This window comes from Plecotus auritus (genome assembly GCF_963455305.1).
Source record: "Plecotus auritus genome assembly, chromosome: 6".
NCBI classification, from domain to species: Eukaryota; Metazoa; Chordata; class Mammalia; order Chiroptera; family Vespertilionidae; genus Plecotus; species Plecotus auritus.
Genome location: NC_137773.1, coordinates 178,544,438 through 178,558,160, shown reverse-complemented (window position 1 = coordinate 178,558,160; position 13,723 = coordinate 178,544,438). Strand labels below are relative to the sequence as shown.

At 62.9% G+C, this 13,723-nt stretch overlaps 1 protein-coding gene across 1 annotated transcript; it reads right to left on the bottom strand.

Moving 5' to 3' along the window:
• Positions 1-1,247: 1,247 nt before the first annotated feature.
• Positions 1,248-11,722, bottom strand: CSPG5 (chondroitin sulfate proteoglycan 5). Its single transcript, XM_080672223.1, has 5 exons — positions 11,451-11,722; positions 9,459-10,572; positions 6,112-6,300; positions 3,957-4,032; positions 1,248-1,752 (listed from the first exon to the last, which is right to left on the bottom strand). Exons 1-5 carry the CDS (start codon positions 11,545-11,547, stop codon positions 1,588-1,590), a joined length of 1,641 nt encoding a protein of 546 aa, XP_080528349.1. The 5' UTR covers positions 11,548-11,722; the 3' UTR covers positions 1,248-1,587.
• Between the last annotated feature and the right edge of the window lie 2,001 nt (positions 11,723-13,723).

Genomic DNA, 13,723 nt, shown 5'->3' with positions numbered 1-13,723 from the left:
CTTCCTTGATTTTAGAGAGAGAAGGAGAGGGCGGGGGAGAGAAACATCGATTTGCGGTTCTGCTTACGTGGCATTCGCTGGCTGACTCTTGCATGTGCCCTGGCTGGGGATCGAACCCGCAGGCCTGGTGTATAGGACGATGCGCTGACCAGGGCCAAGAGTGGGCTTGGTAGTCGGTGCTACAGACTCAGCTGGCTGTGTGCGTCCCCCCGGAGCCGTGTGCTGAAGCCCTAATCCCCAATGTGAGTGTGTGGGAGACCGGCCCCGAAAGGTTAAATGAGGTCATCAGGGTAGGAACTAACCCAATAGGACTGGTGTCCTTATCAGAAGAGAAATACAGACCTCTCTCTGTGTGTGTGTGTGTCTTTATGTCTCTCTCTCTGTGTCTTTTTTTTTTTTTTTAATATATTTTATTGATATTTTACAGAGAGGAAGGGGAGGGATAGAGAGTTAGAAACATCGATGAGAGAGAAACATCGATCAGCTGCCTCCTGCACACCTCCCACTGGGGATGTGCCCGCAACCAAGGTACATGCCCTTGACCGGAATCGAACCTGGGACCCTTCAGTCCGCAGGCCGACGCTCTATCCACTGAGCCAAACCGGTTTCGGCAGTGTGTGTCTTTTTTTTTTAAAATATATTTTATTGATTTTTTACAGAGAGGAAGGGAGAGAGATAGAGAGTTAGAAACATCAATGAGAGAGAAACATCGATCAGCTGCCTCCTGCACACCCCCCACTGGGGATGTGCCCGCAACCAAGGTACATGCCCTTGACTGGAATCGAACCCGGGACCCTTCAGTCCGCAGGCCGACGCTCTATCCACTGAGCCAAACTGGTCAGGGCTCTCTGTGTGTCTTTATGTGTCTCTCTCTCTCTCTCTCTCTCTCTCTCTCTCTCTCTCTCTCTCTCTCTCTCTCTCTCTCTCTCTCTCTCTCTGTCTCTCTCTCATGCACAGAGAAAATGCCACATGAGGACACAGAGAGAAGATGGCTATTTGCAAGCAGGAAAGAGAGGGCTGGCCAGAAAGCAGCTCTGCCGGCACCTGGACCTGGGACCTCCGGCCTCCAGAACCTAGAGGAACGTGTCCCTCCCATCGTCCCAGGCTCCGGGTCTGCGGTGCTGGTGAGGGAGCGCCAGCCGACGCCTCAGACCCCGGTTCTGGGATTTCGCGCGTCTGCGGACACACACCGTGGAAGATGGGAATCCAACTCAACGGACAAGACGGGGAGGGACGTTAGAAAGACGGCTTTTTAAAAAGTTTTATTTCAAGAACTTGTGTTGGTTTTACTGGTATTTCAAAAAAAGGTGGATCCAAGTACAAAAAGAAAAAGTCAGTTGAATGACAGCAGAGGCTTAGAAACCACAGCAGCAGAAGCGATGGACGGACAGACGCACAGACAACCACCTGCTGGGGCTCCCGGCTGGCTGTGTCTCCCTCCCGTACAACACACACGAAGCATGCCATGAGACAGAAAAGGAAAAGCTGGAGGAACAGCTACAAAGGAGCGACCGTGACCTCCTCCCCCGAGCGACCTTGACCTCCTCCCTCGCCCCGCCCCCTCTCCTCGCCCCTCGCTCCGCTCCCTCAGGTCAAGTTGTTCTGAAGACAGTTGGCCTCCAGCTCCGCCGGGTCGCCGCCTCGGCTGCCCTCGAGCTTTGGCGACAGGGAGTTCGGGACGATGAAGGGCTCCTCCTCTTTCAGGCAGGACTTGAGGACCTCCTGGATTTTGTGGGGGGCGCTGGGGTCATCCTGCAAGAGGGACAGCGGTGAGGGAGGGGCAGGACGGAGACAGAAGGCGGGAGAAGGGCTGAGTGACCGGCTTGAACGTGACGGGAGACTGGATCGCAAATACCTTTCTTCCTTCCTTTTTAAAAAGATATATTTAGCCGAAACCGGTGTGGCTCAGTGGATAGAGCGTCGGCCTGCGGACTGAGGGGTCCCAGGTTCGATTCCGGTCAAGGGCATGTACCTTGGTTGCGGGCACATCCCCAGTGGGAGGTGTGTAGGAGGCAGCTGATCGATGTTTCTCTCTCATAGATGTTTCTAACTCTCTTTCCCTCTCCCTTCCTCTCTGTAAAAAAAATCAATAAACTATTAAAAAAAAAAAGATATATTTGTATTGATTTCAGAGAGGAAGGGAGAGGGAGAGAGAGAGAAACATCAACGATGAGAGAGAATCATGGACCGGCTGCCTCCTGCAGGCCCCCCACGGGGGGCCCGGCGGGAAGGAATGCTGGGCCAGGACAGGGGCCGGGGGAGGTGGGGGTGGAGCCCACCAAGAGGAGTAGCCCCTTCTGCCCTCTGGGACCTGCCTCCTTGGGCTGGTCCATGTGGTCAGCGATCCCAGGACCGGCTGCCTCCTTGGTTCTGATGCCCTCCTTGAACTGGGGAGCCTCTGGGTGCAGACCCAGGCCTCGAGTCCCTGTTCTTCCTCCGCCCTGCAGAGCAAAGACTGCTCACTGTCACCCTTGGTTAACGCCTTTCCTTTCTTGTTTGAATGACCCCTGCGCTCCCCCCGCCCGCCCCCGCCCCAGCGCTTTCCTTTCTGGGTTGGTGGACAAGGACTCATTACTCATTCTCTCCCCACCTGGGCTACCCTCCCCCGTCAGATCAGTGCCCCACACGGGAGCGCGGCCCCATTCCGAGCGCCCCGCGGCCCGGGCGCCTGGAGGTGGCTGTGGTGGCCGGTGCAGCGATGGAAGCTCCGTGGACGTGGGCAGCTCTGGCCTCCACGGTGAGGCCCCCGTGAGCCCGGGGGCTCTGTGGTCCATTATTTCAAAGAACTTCCTCCGGTCTCCTCCGTGCGCACGGCTGCACGGGAAAGCTTGCGAGCTCCCTCTGTGCGCGCTGGGGCATTCTCCTGGCGGCACGGAGCTCGCGGCACGTGCAGAATTCTGGGATTGGGTGGCTTCCGTTTTACTTTTTTTCTTTTAATTTTTTAAAATATATTTTTTAAAATATATTTTATTGATTTTTTACAGAGAGGAAGGGAGAGGGATAGAGAGTTAGAAACATCGATGAGAGAGAAACATCGATCAGCTGCCTCCTGCACACTCCTTACTGGGGATGTGCCCGCGACCAAGGTACATGCCCTTGACCGGAATCGAACCCGGGACCCTTCAGTCCGCAGGCCGACGCTCTATCCACTGAGCTAAACAGGTCAGGGCTAAAATATGTTTTTAATGGCTTTCAGAGAGGAAGGGAAGAGGGAGAGAGAGAATCATGGATGGGCTGCCTCCTGCACACCCCCTACTGGGGATCGAGCCCACAACCCGGGCCTGTGCCCTTGACCGGAATCGAACCCGGGACCCTTCAGTCTGCAGGCCGACGCTCTGTCCCCTGAGCCGCACCGGCCAGGGCCTGCTTACTTGGGACCTGCCTCTGACGGGGCCTGCTATCTGCCTGGTGAGTCCGGCGAGCACAGGGTCTTCAGAAGAGTTGGCTGGGACGTGTGCTGGGTTTCAGCTGGTGTTCTGAGCCCACCCACCACCCAAGAACAGGACTTCCCGGACCCATGGGCCCACCCAGCCCTAACAATGGCCTCGAAGTCTGCAAGGATTTAGGGTCCCAACACATTGCCAAGACATTTGCCCAGCCCCCAAAAGCACAACCCCTCGGGCTTCAGTGACCCCCAGGCACCCCCCAGCAACGAAGGCCGAGCTTTCTCCTCGACAGAAAGAGCAGGAAGGCAAAGCGCCATCATCCCAGGAAAACCCCTCTGCACCCCCGCAGCCCCGCGCCTTCAAGCCCCCCTTCCCACGCCCACGGCCCCACCCCCCCGCCAGTCGCCCCCAGCGGACCCCAGGAGCTGAGTGGCGGCCTCCGCACCCCGAGACCCCCCCGCAGGCCCAGCAGGGCTGAGCACGCACGGGGAGGGGAGGCCTGAGCAAGGCGCCCCCCTGGCTGATAAGGTTACAGGGGAGCGGGGCGCGGGCGGGGCCCCGTTTCCTTACGTTTGGGTGCGAGCCCTCGGCAATGGTGGAAAGGGAGAAGTTGTCGTTGTGGAGTTCAGACGGGGTCCGGAATTTGCTGGGTGGGACAGAAGAGAGAAGGGCGCACGTGAGGGAAACGACCGACCGACCGTGGCAAACTCGGAGGACGCTCACGGGCCGGTGCTGCGTCTCAGCAACCGCCGTGGCCGGTAACAGGCGCCGAGGGGAACGCCCGCCATTACTAATCTTTATTTATTAAATATATTTCTACTGAAGTCAGAGAGGCAGGGAGAGGGAGGGAGAGGGAGAAACATCAACAATGAGGGAGAAGCATGGATCGGCTGCCTCCTGCACGCCCCCCACTGGGGACCGAGCCCTCAACCCGGGCCTGTGCCCTTGACTGGGAATCAACCCCGGGACCCTTCAGTCCACAGGCCGACGCTCTATCCACTGAGCGGCACAGGCCAGGGCTCCCTTCGGCCATTTAAACCGCAATCTAGCAACGGTTTTTTTTGTGGTTTTTTTTGTCTTAAATATATTTTATTGATTTTTTACAGAGAGGAAGGGAGAGGGATAGAGAGTTAGAAACATCGATGAGAGAGAAACATCCATCAGCTGCCTCCTGCACACCTCCTACTGGGGATGTGCCCGCAACCAAGGCACATGCCCTTGACCGGAATCGAACCCGGGACCCTTCAGTCCGCAGGCCGACGCTCTATCCACTGAGCCAAACCGGTTTCGGCTCCAGCAACGTTTTTATTGGCGACTCCACGAAGCTCATCGAGACGTCAGGTGAAGAACTGACGGGGGATGAGCAGCCATGGCCGCGCGCGTCTGCCCGGCGGTTACAACCACATCGTGCCGCCATCTCGCCCGCCAACGGTGATGGTGAGATGCCAGCGGTGGTGAGACACCAAAACCACCCCGTTCCCAGGATTAACGCGCCGCGCAGTCTCTGCAGGGCACGGGCACGGCAGCGGTCGGAGCGGGGCCAGGCGGGGGAGGCGGGGGGTGCGCAGAGGGAGACGGGGCGGGGACGGGGGGCCGCAGGCGAGCTGAGGGGGTGGCAGGAGCCACGCTCTGTGCAGAACACAGCCAGCTCCGGGGGAGCCTAGAGCACGGCTCTGCCTGGTCACAGGTCACAGCTCGGCTTCTCCACGCCCAGGGCAGCCAGCGGCTCCCCTCTCTCCCCATCCTCAGGGCGCTGGCTGTCCTGGCAGGGGGTCCCCCCTCCGCACCCCTTCGGGGGAGGCCTGAGGAGCCCAGGGCCTGGCTCGTGGTCGCAGGCGCAGACACCCCACCTCAGTGCACAGGCACACTCTCTGCCGGAGCCTCGGGCGGGGCAGGGTGGGGACGGAGGGGCAACAGGTGGCAAGGACAGTGGGCACAGCTCTGCGTGAATGGTCTATGGGCCCCAAGGGAGCTGAACTCCATCTCCTCCTCTTGTTTTGTTGTGGTGAATCCTCACCCGAGGATATATTTCCATTGATTTTAGGGAGCGTGGAAGGGAGAGGGAGAGACAGAGAGAAACACATCGATTGGCTGCCTCCTGTATGAGCTCCAACCAGGGCCCGGGCTGGGGAGGAGCCTGCAACCGAGGTACGTGCCCTTGACCAGAATTGAACCCGAGACCATTCGGTCCGCAGGCCGATGCTCTAACTGGCGAGGACTGGATGCCTTTTCTCGGATCAGCCTCTGGGGGCACGGGGGCGGGGGGGTGGGGGTGGGGAGGACAAATGGTGCTGGACAGCGGCAGTGCGCACCGGTGTAGCCTCTGGCCCGATTCCGGCACTTTCTGTGTAGGAATGGATATGCCCGGGAGGGTCTTTGGTATGAAAACACAACTGGGGCCCGGCCGGCGTGGCTCAGGGGGTGAGCGTCACCCTAGGACCCAGGAGGTCAGGGCTCGATTCCCGGTCAAGGGCACAGGCCTGGGTTGCGGGCTCATCCCCCGTGGGGGACGCGCAGGAGGCCGCCGATCCATGAGTCTCTCTCATCACGGATGCTTCTCTCTCTCTCTCCCTCCCTCTCCCTTCCTCTCTGAAATCAACAACAATACATTAAAAGCACACACACAACGGGGGGTGGAGAGCTGGGTCCCGAAGAACCAGGAGGACATCTGGGTCAGGAGGCGGGCGGGGCGGGGAGGGCGGGGCGGGCAGGCGGGCGGACTCACTGGGTCCTGCGCAGCTTGGTGTTCTCCGTGCGGAGCAGGTAGAGCTTCTTGGCGAAGAACACGGTCGTCATGAAGAGCAGGAGCAGCACCAGGGCGGCCGAGCCCACGGCCACGCACATCACCTGGAAGTCGGTGACGGTGGACTCACAGCGTGTCCCCTTGTGCCAGACGTAGTCCTGGGTGTTGCACCTGCAGCGGCCAACAGGGCGAGGCCTGGTCTCTGACCCGCACTTCCTCCCGGCCGGGTCCGAGGACCGCCCCGGGGGGGGGGGGGGGGGCGGGCTGCCCCGCTCTGGCCAGACCTCACAGCTGACATTCCAGCCCGCCCAGAACCACCCAGCAGCGGGTCAGGCCACTCTGGGGTCCGTGACATCGAGGTGACCAGGGCCCGAGAGACTGAAGGAACTGGCCATCCGCTGACCGTGAGGCGGCCAGGAGCGAAGGGAAGCCTGTTTCCCACCCGCAGGGTCCGCTCCGCAGCCCCGCCCCCAGCCCTGGGCTCCGGGTGAAGAAGAAGACGAAACAAGATGAATGGGATCTCGGGGCTACCAAGTAGTAGGACCCGCCCGACACAGGCACCTGCTCGTGGCTTTGCAGCCCCATCCGGTTCGTGTGGCGAACCAGACCCTGCCAGGCACGCAGACAAGGGCGTCTTTCTCCCATCTCTGCGCCCCCAACGCTCTGCCCCCCCAAAGCCGCCGGTCTGTCACCGTGAGAACCGCCCCTCGGGTGGGTTCGGTCCTTTGTTGAGTGACTTTCTCCTGCCCTTGGGGACATTCCCAGGCTCCAACTCTTCCAATGACATTGCTGTTTCCATGGGAACCAGGCTGCTTCAAAGAGGCAAGATGTGGAAGGGTACAGAGGCAGGCAAAGCAGGGAGGACAGGAACCTTAGGGTGAGCAGCCGACCACAGCAAGGAGGACCGGCTACGCCACACCCCGACGACAGGGCGGGGGGGGCTAACGGGATTCCTTCCCTCCCCGCCGACCCGGGGGGCCGAGGGAGGCCGATGGCGCTAGCCCGCTGCTCGGGAGAAGTTCTGCCCGGCCCCCGGCCCTCTGCAGCGGGTCGGGCGGCAGAGACAAAGGCGCGCAGTCTGCAGCTGCAGGCTCAGCAGCCTCCTGTGCGTGGAATGCAAAACCGTTCCCAAGCCTCAGCCAGCCCGGTGTGCGCAGCGGGGAGGGAGGCTGAGCAAGGGGACCTGGGTGGCCTTGACCCTTCTGAGGGAGGACCACCCCGGGGAGCCGTGGCCACACAGCCATGCAGCCCAGGGAAGGGACCAGGGAACCCCGAGAGCTCCAGGGGGGTGCCGGGGACTCTGCTAGCTCCCCAGGGGCAGCAAGGGCTCCCCATGGCACACTCTGGTGGGGAGCTGCCCGTGAAGGTGAAAACTCAGACCTCCACTCGGATGGGGCCATGATTTTGCACAGAGACCCCCCCCCCACCTCCCGGGCTCAATCCATCGCGATGGTCTCCCCAGTGACATCTGAGGAGCAAAATCCAAGGTGCTCCCATGTCCAGTGGCCCCTTAACCACCCACAGGGCCTTGTCACCATTATTTCTTCCCTTTTTCTGTTTGGTTTTAAATATATCTTTATTGATTTCAGAGAGAGGAAGGGAGAGGAAGACAGAGAGAGAAACATCCATGATGAGAGAGAATCATGGATCGGCTGCCTCCTGCACGGCCTGGGATCAAGCCTGCAACCCGGGTGTGTGGCCTGACGGGGAATCGAACCGTGACCCTCCTGGTTCCTAGGTCGACGCTCAACCCCTGAGCCACCTGACGGGGCCACCACTATTTCCTGATCACAGTTGCTCCTTTTGGCCACTCAGAACGGTGTGGACACACCCGTCCGCGCGTGACCCGAGTGTCGTGATCATTTGTAGGAAACAACTTCACAGGAAAGAACTGGAAGTCAAGCTTTAATGCCAAAGGCACAACATTCACGCTTTCTCCATGTTACTCTCCTGTCAGAACACCAAGACCCACAGGATGTGAATTCTTCACACACCTCCAAAAAGGACCAAGGAAAAGACACACTGGGAATGACCCTTCAAAAACACGTCCATGCCCTGGCCGGCGTGGCTCACTAGATAGAACCCTCGGCCTGCGGACTGAAGGGTCCTGGGTTCGAGTCCGGTCAGGGCACATGCCCCGGTTGCGAGCTCGATCCCTAGTGGTGGGGGGGGGAGGGCGTGTAGAAGGCAGCTTATCAATGATTCTCTCTCAACATTGATGTTTCTCTCTCTCTCCCTCTACCTTCTTCTCTGAGATCAATAAAACGTATTTTTTAAAAAGATACGCATGCGATAGCTATAGAAACGCTCCTCCCAGGACCATCAGAAACAAGTCCCCGCGGAGCCCGAGGCTCTGCTGCACGGGTGGGGCCTTGAGGACGAAGGCGGCTCACCAGCCACATCGGCCCGACTCCCGGATCGCCCAGGACAAGCCCGCGCTCCCTAGCAGGTTACCCACCTCCCGGTGAGGGTGGGACAGAGCAGTCACCGAGGAGGCCTGGGATGGTGCTTAAGAGACACGGGCCTCTCTGTGTCTCTTCTGGACGGGATGTTCCAAGGAGACAGAAACCAAGGTAGAAGGGGAAAAGCCACGACCCCAAACCCCACCACCTCTGCTTCCCTGGGGAGACTGACTGCCTCTCGGCTCGAGTGGCTGCTGTCTGGCTGGACTGGTCCCAGTGAGAAGGGCCTCCCTCTGACGTGACACCCCACCTCCGACTCGGCCCTGCAGGTGGCTCAGAGGGCGTGGAGAGGGCACACTCTTTGCTGGTGTAGACACAACTCCCCCCCAAAAACTCCAAGCCAGCAAAGGCCCTGTTCCGAAACCCTTCCCTTCTTTGCCTCTATTTAAAAAAAAAATATATATTTTTTATTGATTTCAGAGAGGAAGGAAGAGGGAGAGAAAGATAGAAACATCCATGATGGGAGAGAATCATTGATCAGCTGCCTCCTGCACGCCCCCTACTGGGGATCGAGCCCGAAACCCAAGCATGCGCCCTTGACCGGAATCGAACCCCCCGGGGACCCTTCGGTCCACAGGCCGCCGCTCTATCCACTGGGCAACACCGGCCAGGGCCTTTAGCCTTCGGAGTCAGTGGTGGGGTCAGGGACACAACCCTTAGAGGAAACACAAAACCTCATCCCCAGGACCCTCTCCCAGTGCCGGGGTCGCGGGCAGCGCGTTCAGGCAGGCCTTCCGTTAAGGGGCCCGTGAGCACAGACGCCCTTGGAAGCTGGGCCTGTGCATCCCCCTGGGCTGCGTGGGCCTCTCACACACTCGGCAGGTGCCGGCTCGCCAGCTCCCGGGCACCTGCAGGCCGCCCCCTTACCTGCAGAAGGCCCCGATGTTCTCCACCAGGTAGCACTGGCCGCCGTTGTGGCAGTAGCTGGGGAAGAGGTCGCACACCGACCGGCAGGAGCTGTTGTGCCGCACGAAGCCGCTGCGGCACGCGGTGCCGTTCTCGCCGGGGGCCAGGTCCCTGGCTGGCTCTCCCGGGCGCGGCCTGAGCGCGATGCTGCCGCCGGGGGCCGTGCCCAGGGTGTGCTGTGGGGGAACGGCGTGCCACCAGCTGGTGGGCTGGCCCGGGCCTGGCTTCTTGCTGGGCACCAGGTCGTTCTCGTCGTCCGGGTCTCCACCGCCCGCTGCATCCTTGCCACCCTCCACCTCCTCTTCCTCCTCCTCCTCCTCCTCCTCCTCCAAGTCGTCGTAGAAGGACGTGGTGGGGTAGAAGTCAGACTCGTCAAAGGGGGTGAAGTCATCGTACAGGTCCAGCAGGCTCCAGGAGGGCGTCTCGCCCCCGTCGTCGTCCGGGTGGCGCTCCGAGGGCCCTGGCGTCTCCGGGAAACTCCCCAGGTCTGCGCCGCGGCCTTCGCCATCCAGTCCTTGGAAGTAGTCGATGTCAATGACATCGGAGCCCGGGTGGCGCTCCGGTGCGCCCTGGAGGGGGTCCGCGGGCTCTGGCCCCTGAGGCTCAGGTGTGCTGCCTCCCAGGTTCAGCCAGACCTCCACGGGGCTCTCCTTGGGGCCTTCGGGGCCTGGGCTCAGCCGGTGGCCAGGGGTGGGGGAGGGCCGGCCACCGGCCTCTGTGGCTTCGGGAAGGGCGGGGGGCACGGGTGACTGCCCAGGGGCCTCGCCCGGAGCCGAGGGCGTGGCGGGCAGAGCCTGAGTGTCCCCGCTGCCGGCCTCCGCGGTCACCGCGCCCAGGCCCGGGCTGTCGGCCTCCAGCCAGGCTGTGCCCGTCACGGCTGCCGATGCCTCCAGCGCGTCCTCCGGCCCCACCCCAGGGCCCCCCGTGGCCCGCTCGCCTTCGGGCGCCGTCCAGGTCTCCTGCGCCCCAGCTCCTGGCAGGCCCGCCTTCTCCCGCGTGTCGTTGGCACGCGGCTCCCACGCAGTGGTGGTCTGGGCGGGCTCGTCCACCTCCATGGCGCTGCCCGCCTCGCGCGCTGCGGGGCAGAGGGGCAGGGCGTCAGGGCCCCCCGCCTTTATGGCCACGCCCTGGCCCCGCCCCGCCCCGCCCCGCGCCACCCCTGCTGTTCTCGTGGACCCCCCAACCCCACACCGCAAGGCCACGCCTACCTGTGAGCTCCGCCCCATCCGCCCCCTAAGCCGCGGTACACATCCCGCCAGGTTTCCCGACCAGGCCCCGCCCCTCAAGAGTGAGGCCCCGCCCCTCAAGAGTGAGGCCCCGCCCCCACATGACACGCAGTCTAATCAGGCCCCCCCCACAACGTCACCCAGGAATATATCTTGCCCCGAACTCGCACCCCAGGCCCCGCCCCGAACTCGCACCCCAGGTCCCGCCCCGAACTCGCACCCCAGGTCCCGCCTCGAACTCGCACCCCAGGCCCCGCCTCGAACTCGCACCCAGGCCCCGCCCACCTCAGGCCCCGCCCCGAGCGCACACCCTCAGGGCCCCGCCCACCTCAGACCCCACCCCAAGTGCACACCCTCAGGCCCCGCCCACCTCAGGCCCCGCCCCCGAACTCACACCCTCAGGGTCACACCCCACCCCAGGCCCCGCCCTGAACTCGCACCCTCCTGCACCCCCTTCACCTCTAAGTCGGGCGCTCAAGTCTCACCCTCAGGGCCGCCCACCCCGACCCCTCCGCAGCCGGCACCTAGGCCAGCACACCCAGGTAGGGGCCGCCCCCCATCCTTCGGCCTCCCCGGGACCCCCACCTCTCCGCGCACCCCTTCCCCCGCACGGGCTGCAGGCCAGGCGCTGCCCCGCCCCCTGGCCTCCTGCTCGGGGACCCTGCTGCACCCGAGGCCGAGGGTCCTTGGCTCCGGGGGAGGGCGAGCCCGCTGGGTCGGTACCTACCCGGCGCGGCCCCGGCGACCAGCACCAGTGTGGCCGCCAGGAGCAGCAGCAGCGGCGGCGGCCCCCGGCCCGGGCCCCCGCCCCTAGCTCGGCCCATGGCGCGGCCCCCGAGCGCTGTCCACGGTCTGTCCCGCTCACTGCGCCTCCGCTCGCGGCCGCCGCGCTTCCCGCCCGGACTGCGGCGTCTCAGCCCGCGATGGGCAGCGCGAGGAGCCGCATGCCGCCGCCGTCCTCGGTGCCCGCCGTCCCCGCTGTCCCCGCCGCGCCTCCCCGCCTCCCGCGCCACCGCTCCGCGCTCGGCGCCGCCCCCACCCCGCCCGCCGCTCCCGCCCCGCGCACGTCGCTCTGACGCCGGCCGCTCAGGCCGCCGGCGGGAGGGACAGACAGACCCCCGCTCAGCGCTGAGACACACGGATGCGGAGTGGCGAGGCAGCCAGGCGCACAGCGCCGCGCGTGGCGGTGGCCCACAGGTGCGCGGGCGGGAGGCCTGCGGGCGGGGTCGCGGCCCCGCCTCTCTGTGGAGCGCTGGCGCGGGACCCCACCCGCGAGGAGCCCACCCGCCACGCGGCGAGCTCGGAGGCGGGGGCCGGGCACCCGCAGACTCGGGGCGGGGCTCCGAGGGGCCGCAGGGGCGGGAGCCCGAACCGCGGTGGCCACGAGCCGAACCCGGGGTGCAGGGCGCCTCTCGATGTGTGCGCCAACCGCGTGCTCGGGGCGGGAAGGGTCTCGGGGGTCTCCGGGTCCCCACGAGGGCCGGGCGGGCGCTGGCAGCGCCGGGCAAGGGGCGCAGCGGCGGCCCGGCTCTAATCGGATCAGCCCTAATCCGTCGCAGCCCCAGCCGAAGCCGAGACTCGCCCAGCCAGGCCCGTGGGAGTGCGACCCGGGGGCAGGGGGAGGCCTTCCTCGTGCCCTGGCTGCCTCGCCTCCCCTGGCAACCTGGGGAGGGCCTTCCGTCCTGTCTGTTCCTCCCTCCCGGGATGCATCGCCCCACGGGCCCGGGTCACGGAAGCTCAGGTTCCTGGGTGGACCCAGGGCCTAGACCGCAGCCGGGGGACGCGGGGACGCCAGGCCAGGCACCAGTCTGCCCGGACCGCTCACCCCGGAGCCCTGCTGGGCGGGGCAGGCGCGACCGGGCCATAGTTTATCCACCAAATCCAACGTCAACCTCCTCATGTGTTACTGACCCACGTGATACCTGGGGTCACAGCCGGGAAGTGGCAACTGTTAGTGAGACACTCGGCGTCCGTCCCCAGGGAACCGCATGGGTGACTAAGAGGAGATTCACGCCTGGGATGGGGTTACCTCGGCTCAAACCTGTCTCTCTCACGGGGAGACCTGCTGCAGTGCTTCCTCGCCAGCTCTGCCTGCAAACCCCTCACCCGGGAGCTCAGCTCCCAGCTCCCTCCCGTGAAGCCTCCACAGCCCGCCCAGCAGACACCATGCCCTCATCCCAGCGAGCAGTGCCAGGCGGAGGGAGGGCTCCAGGGCTGGGAGGAGGCACAGGTGGGTGAACGGCAGCATCTACTCTCAGGCCAGAACCATGGTCTGGAGCTTCCTGCAAAGGCACTTTCTGTGCTTATTTTTTTTTTTTCATTTGACTTTTTATTGAATGTATTGGGGTGAAGCTGGTTAATAAAATTACATAGGTTTCAGGTATACAATTCTATGTCATCTGTATATTGTGTGTTCACTACCCAAAGTCACGTCTCCTTCCGGCACCTTCCCCCTTTCCTCTCCCCGCCCCCCACCCCCCTTTCCCACTGGTAATCACAATCCTGTTCCTCTGCGGCTTTTCCCTTAATCCCTTCACCTTCTTCAGCCAGGCCCTCAACACCCTCCTGACAGCTGTCTGTCCTTCTCTGCATCCGAGTCTATTTTGGTTTATTGTTTAGATCCCACATAGAAGTGAAATCATATGGTATTTTTTCTTTGACTTCGTACTGCCTCTGGGGGCTGCACATACGGGACAGAAAGACGACCTTCTCTGAGCAGAGGCCGGGGAGGGCTTCGCACTCCAACCCCGCTCTGCGGCTTATCTGTCTCCTTGACTCGGGTGGCGGTCGAGGGGAGGTGGTGAACATGCCCGCCTGCCTCGTGGATGGGCTTGGCCGTCTGGGGCATGACCACCACTCCCAAACGTCTGGATGGGGTCCCTACTCCCACACCTTCCTTAAAACTCCTACCTACTCCCCTTTCTCATTTTACTGATTTTGTTAAGATAAGCAAGCGCCCGGTATAAGCTAGGGCGCGTCTCCTTCCTGAGCAGCCCGCCA

What these genes read in the sequence shown, in the direction of transcription:
- CSPG5 (XM_080672223.1), bottom strand. Translation starts at nt 11,547, where the DNA reads ATGGGCCGAGCTAGGGGCGGGGGCCCGGGCCGGGGGCCGCCGCCGCTG. An exon ending in AACATCGGGGCCTTCTGCAG is followed by an intron (nt 6,301 to 9,458) that starts GTAAGGGGGCGG and finishes TGGCCGCTGCAG; the next exon opens with GTGCAACACCCAGGACTACG. An exon ending in ACCAAGCTGCGCAGGACCCA is followed by an intron (nt 4,033 to 6,111) that starts GTGAGTCCGCCC and finishes TGTCCCACCCAG; the next exon opens with CAAATTCCGGACCCCGTCTG.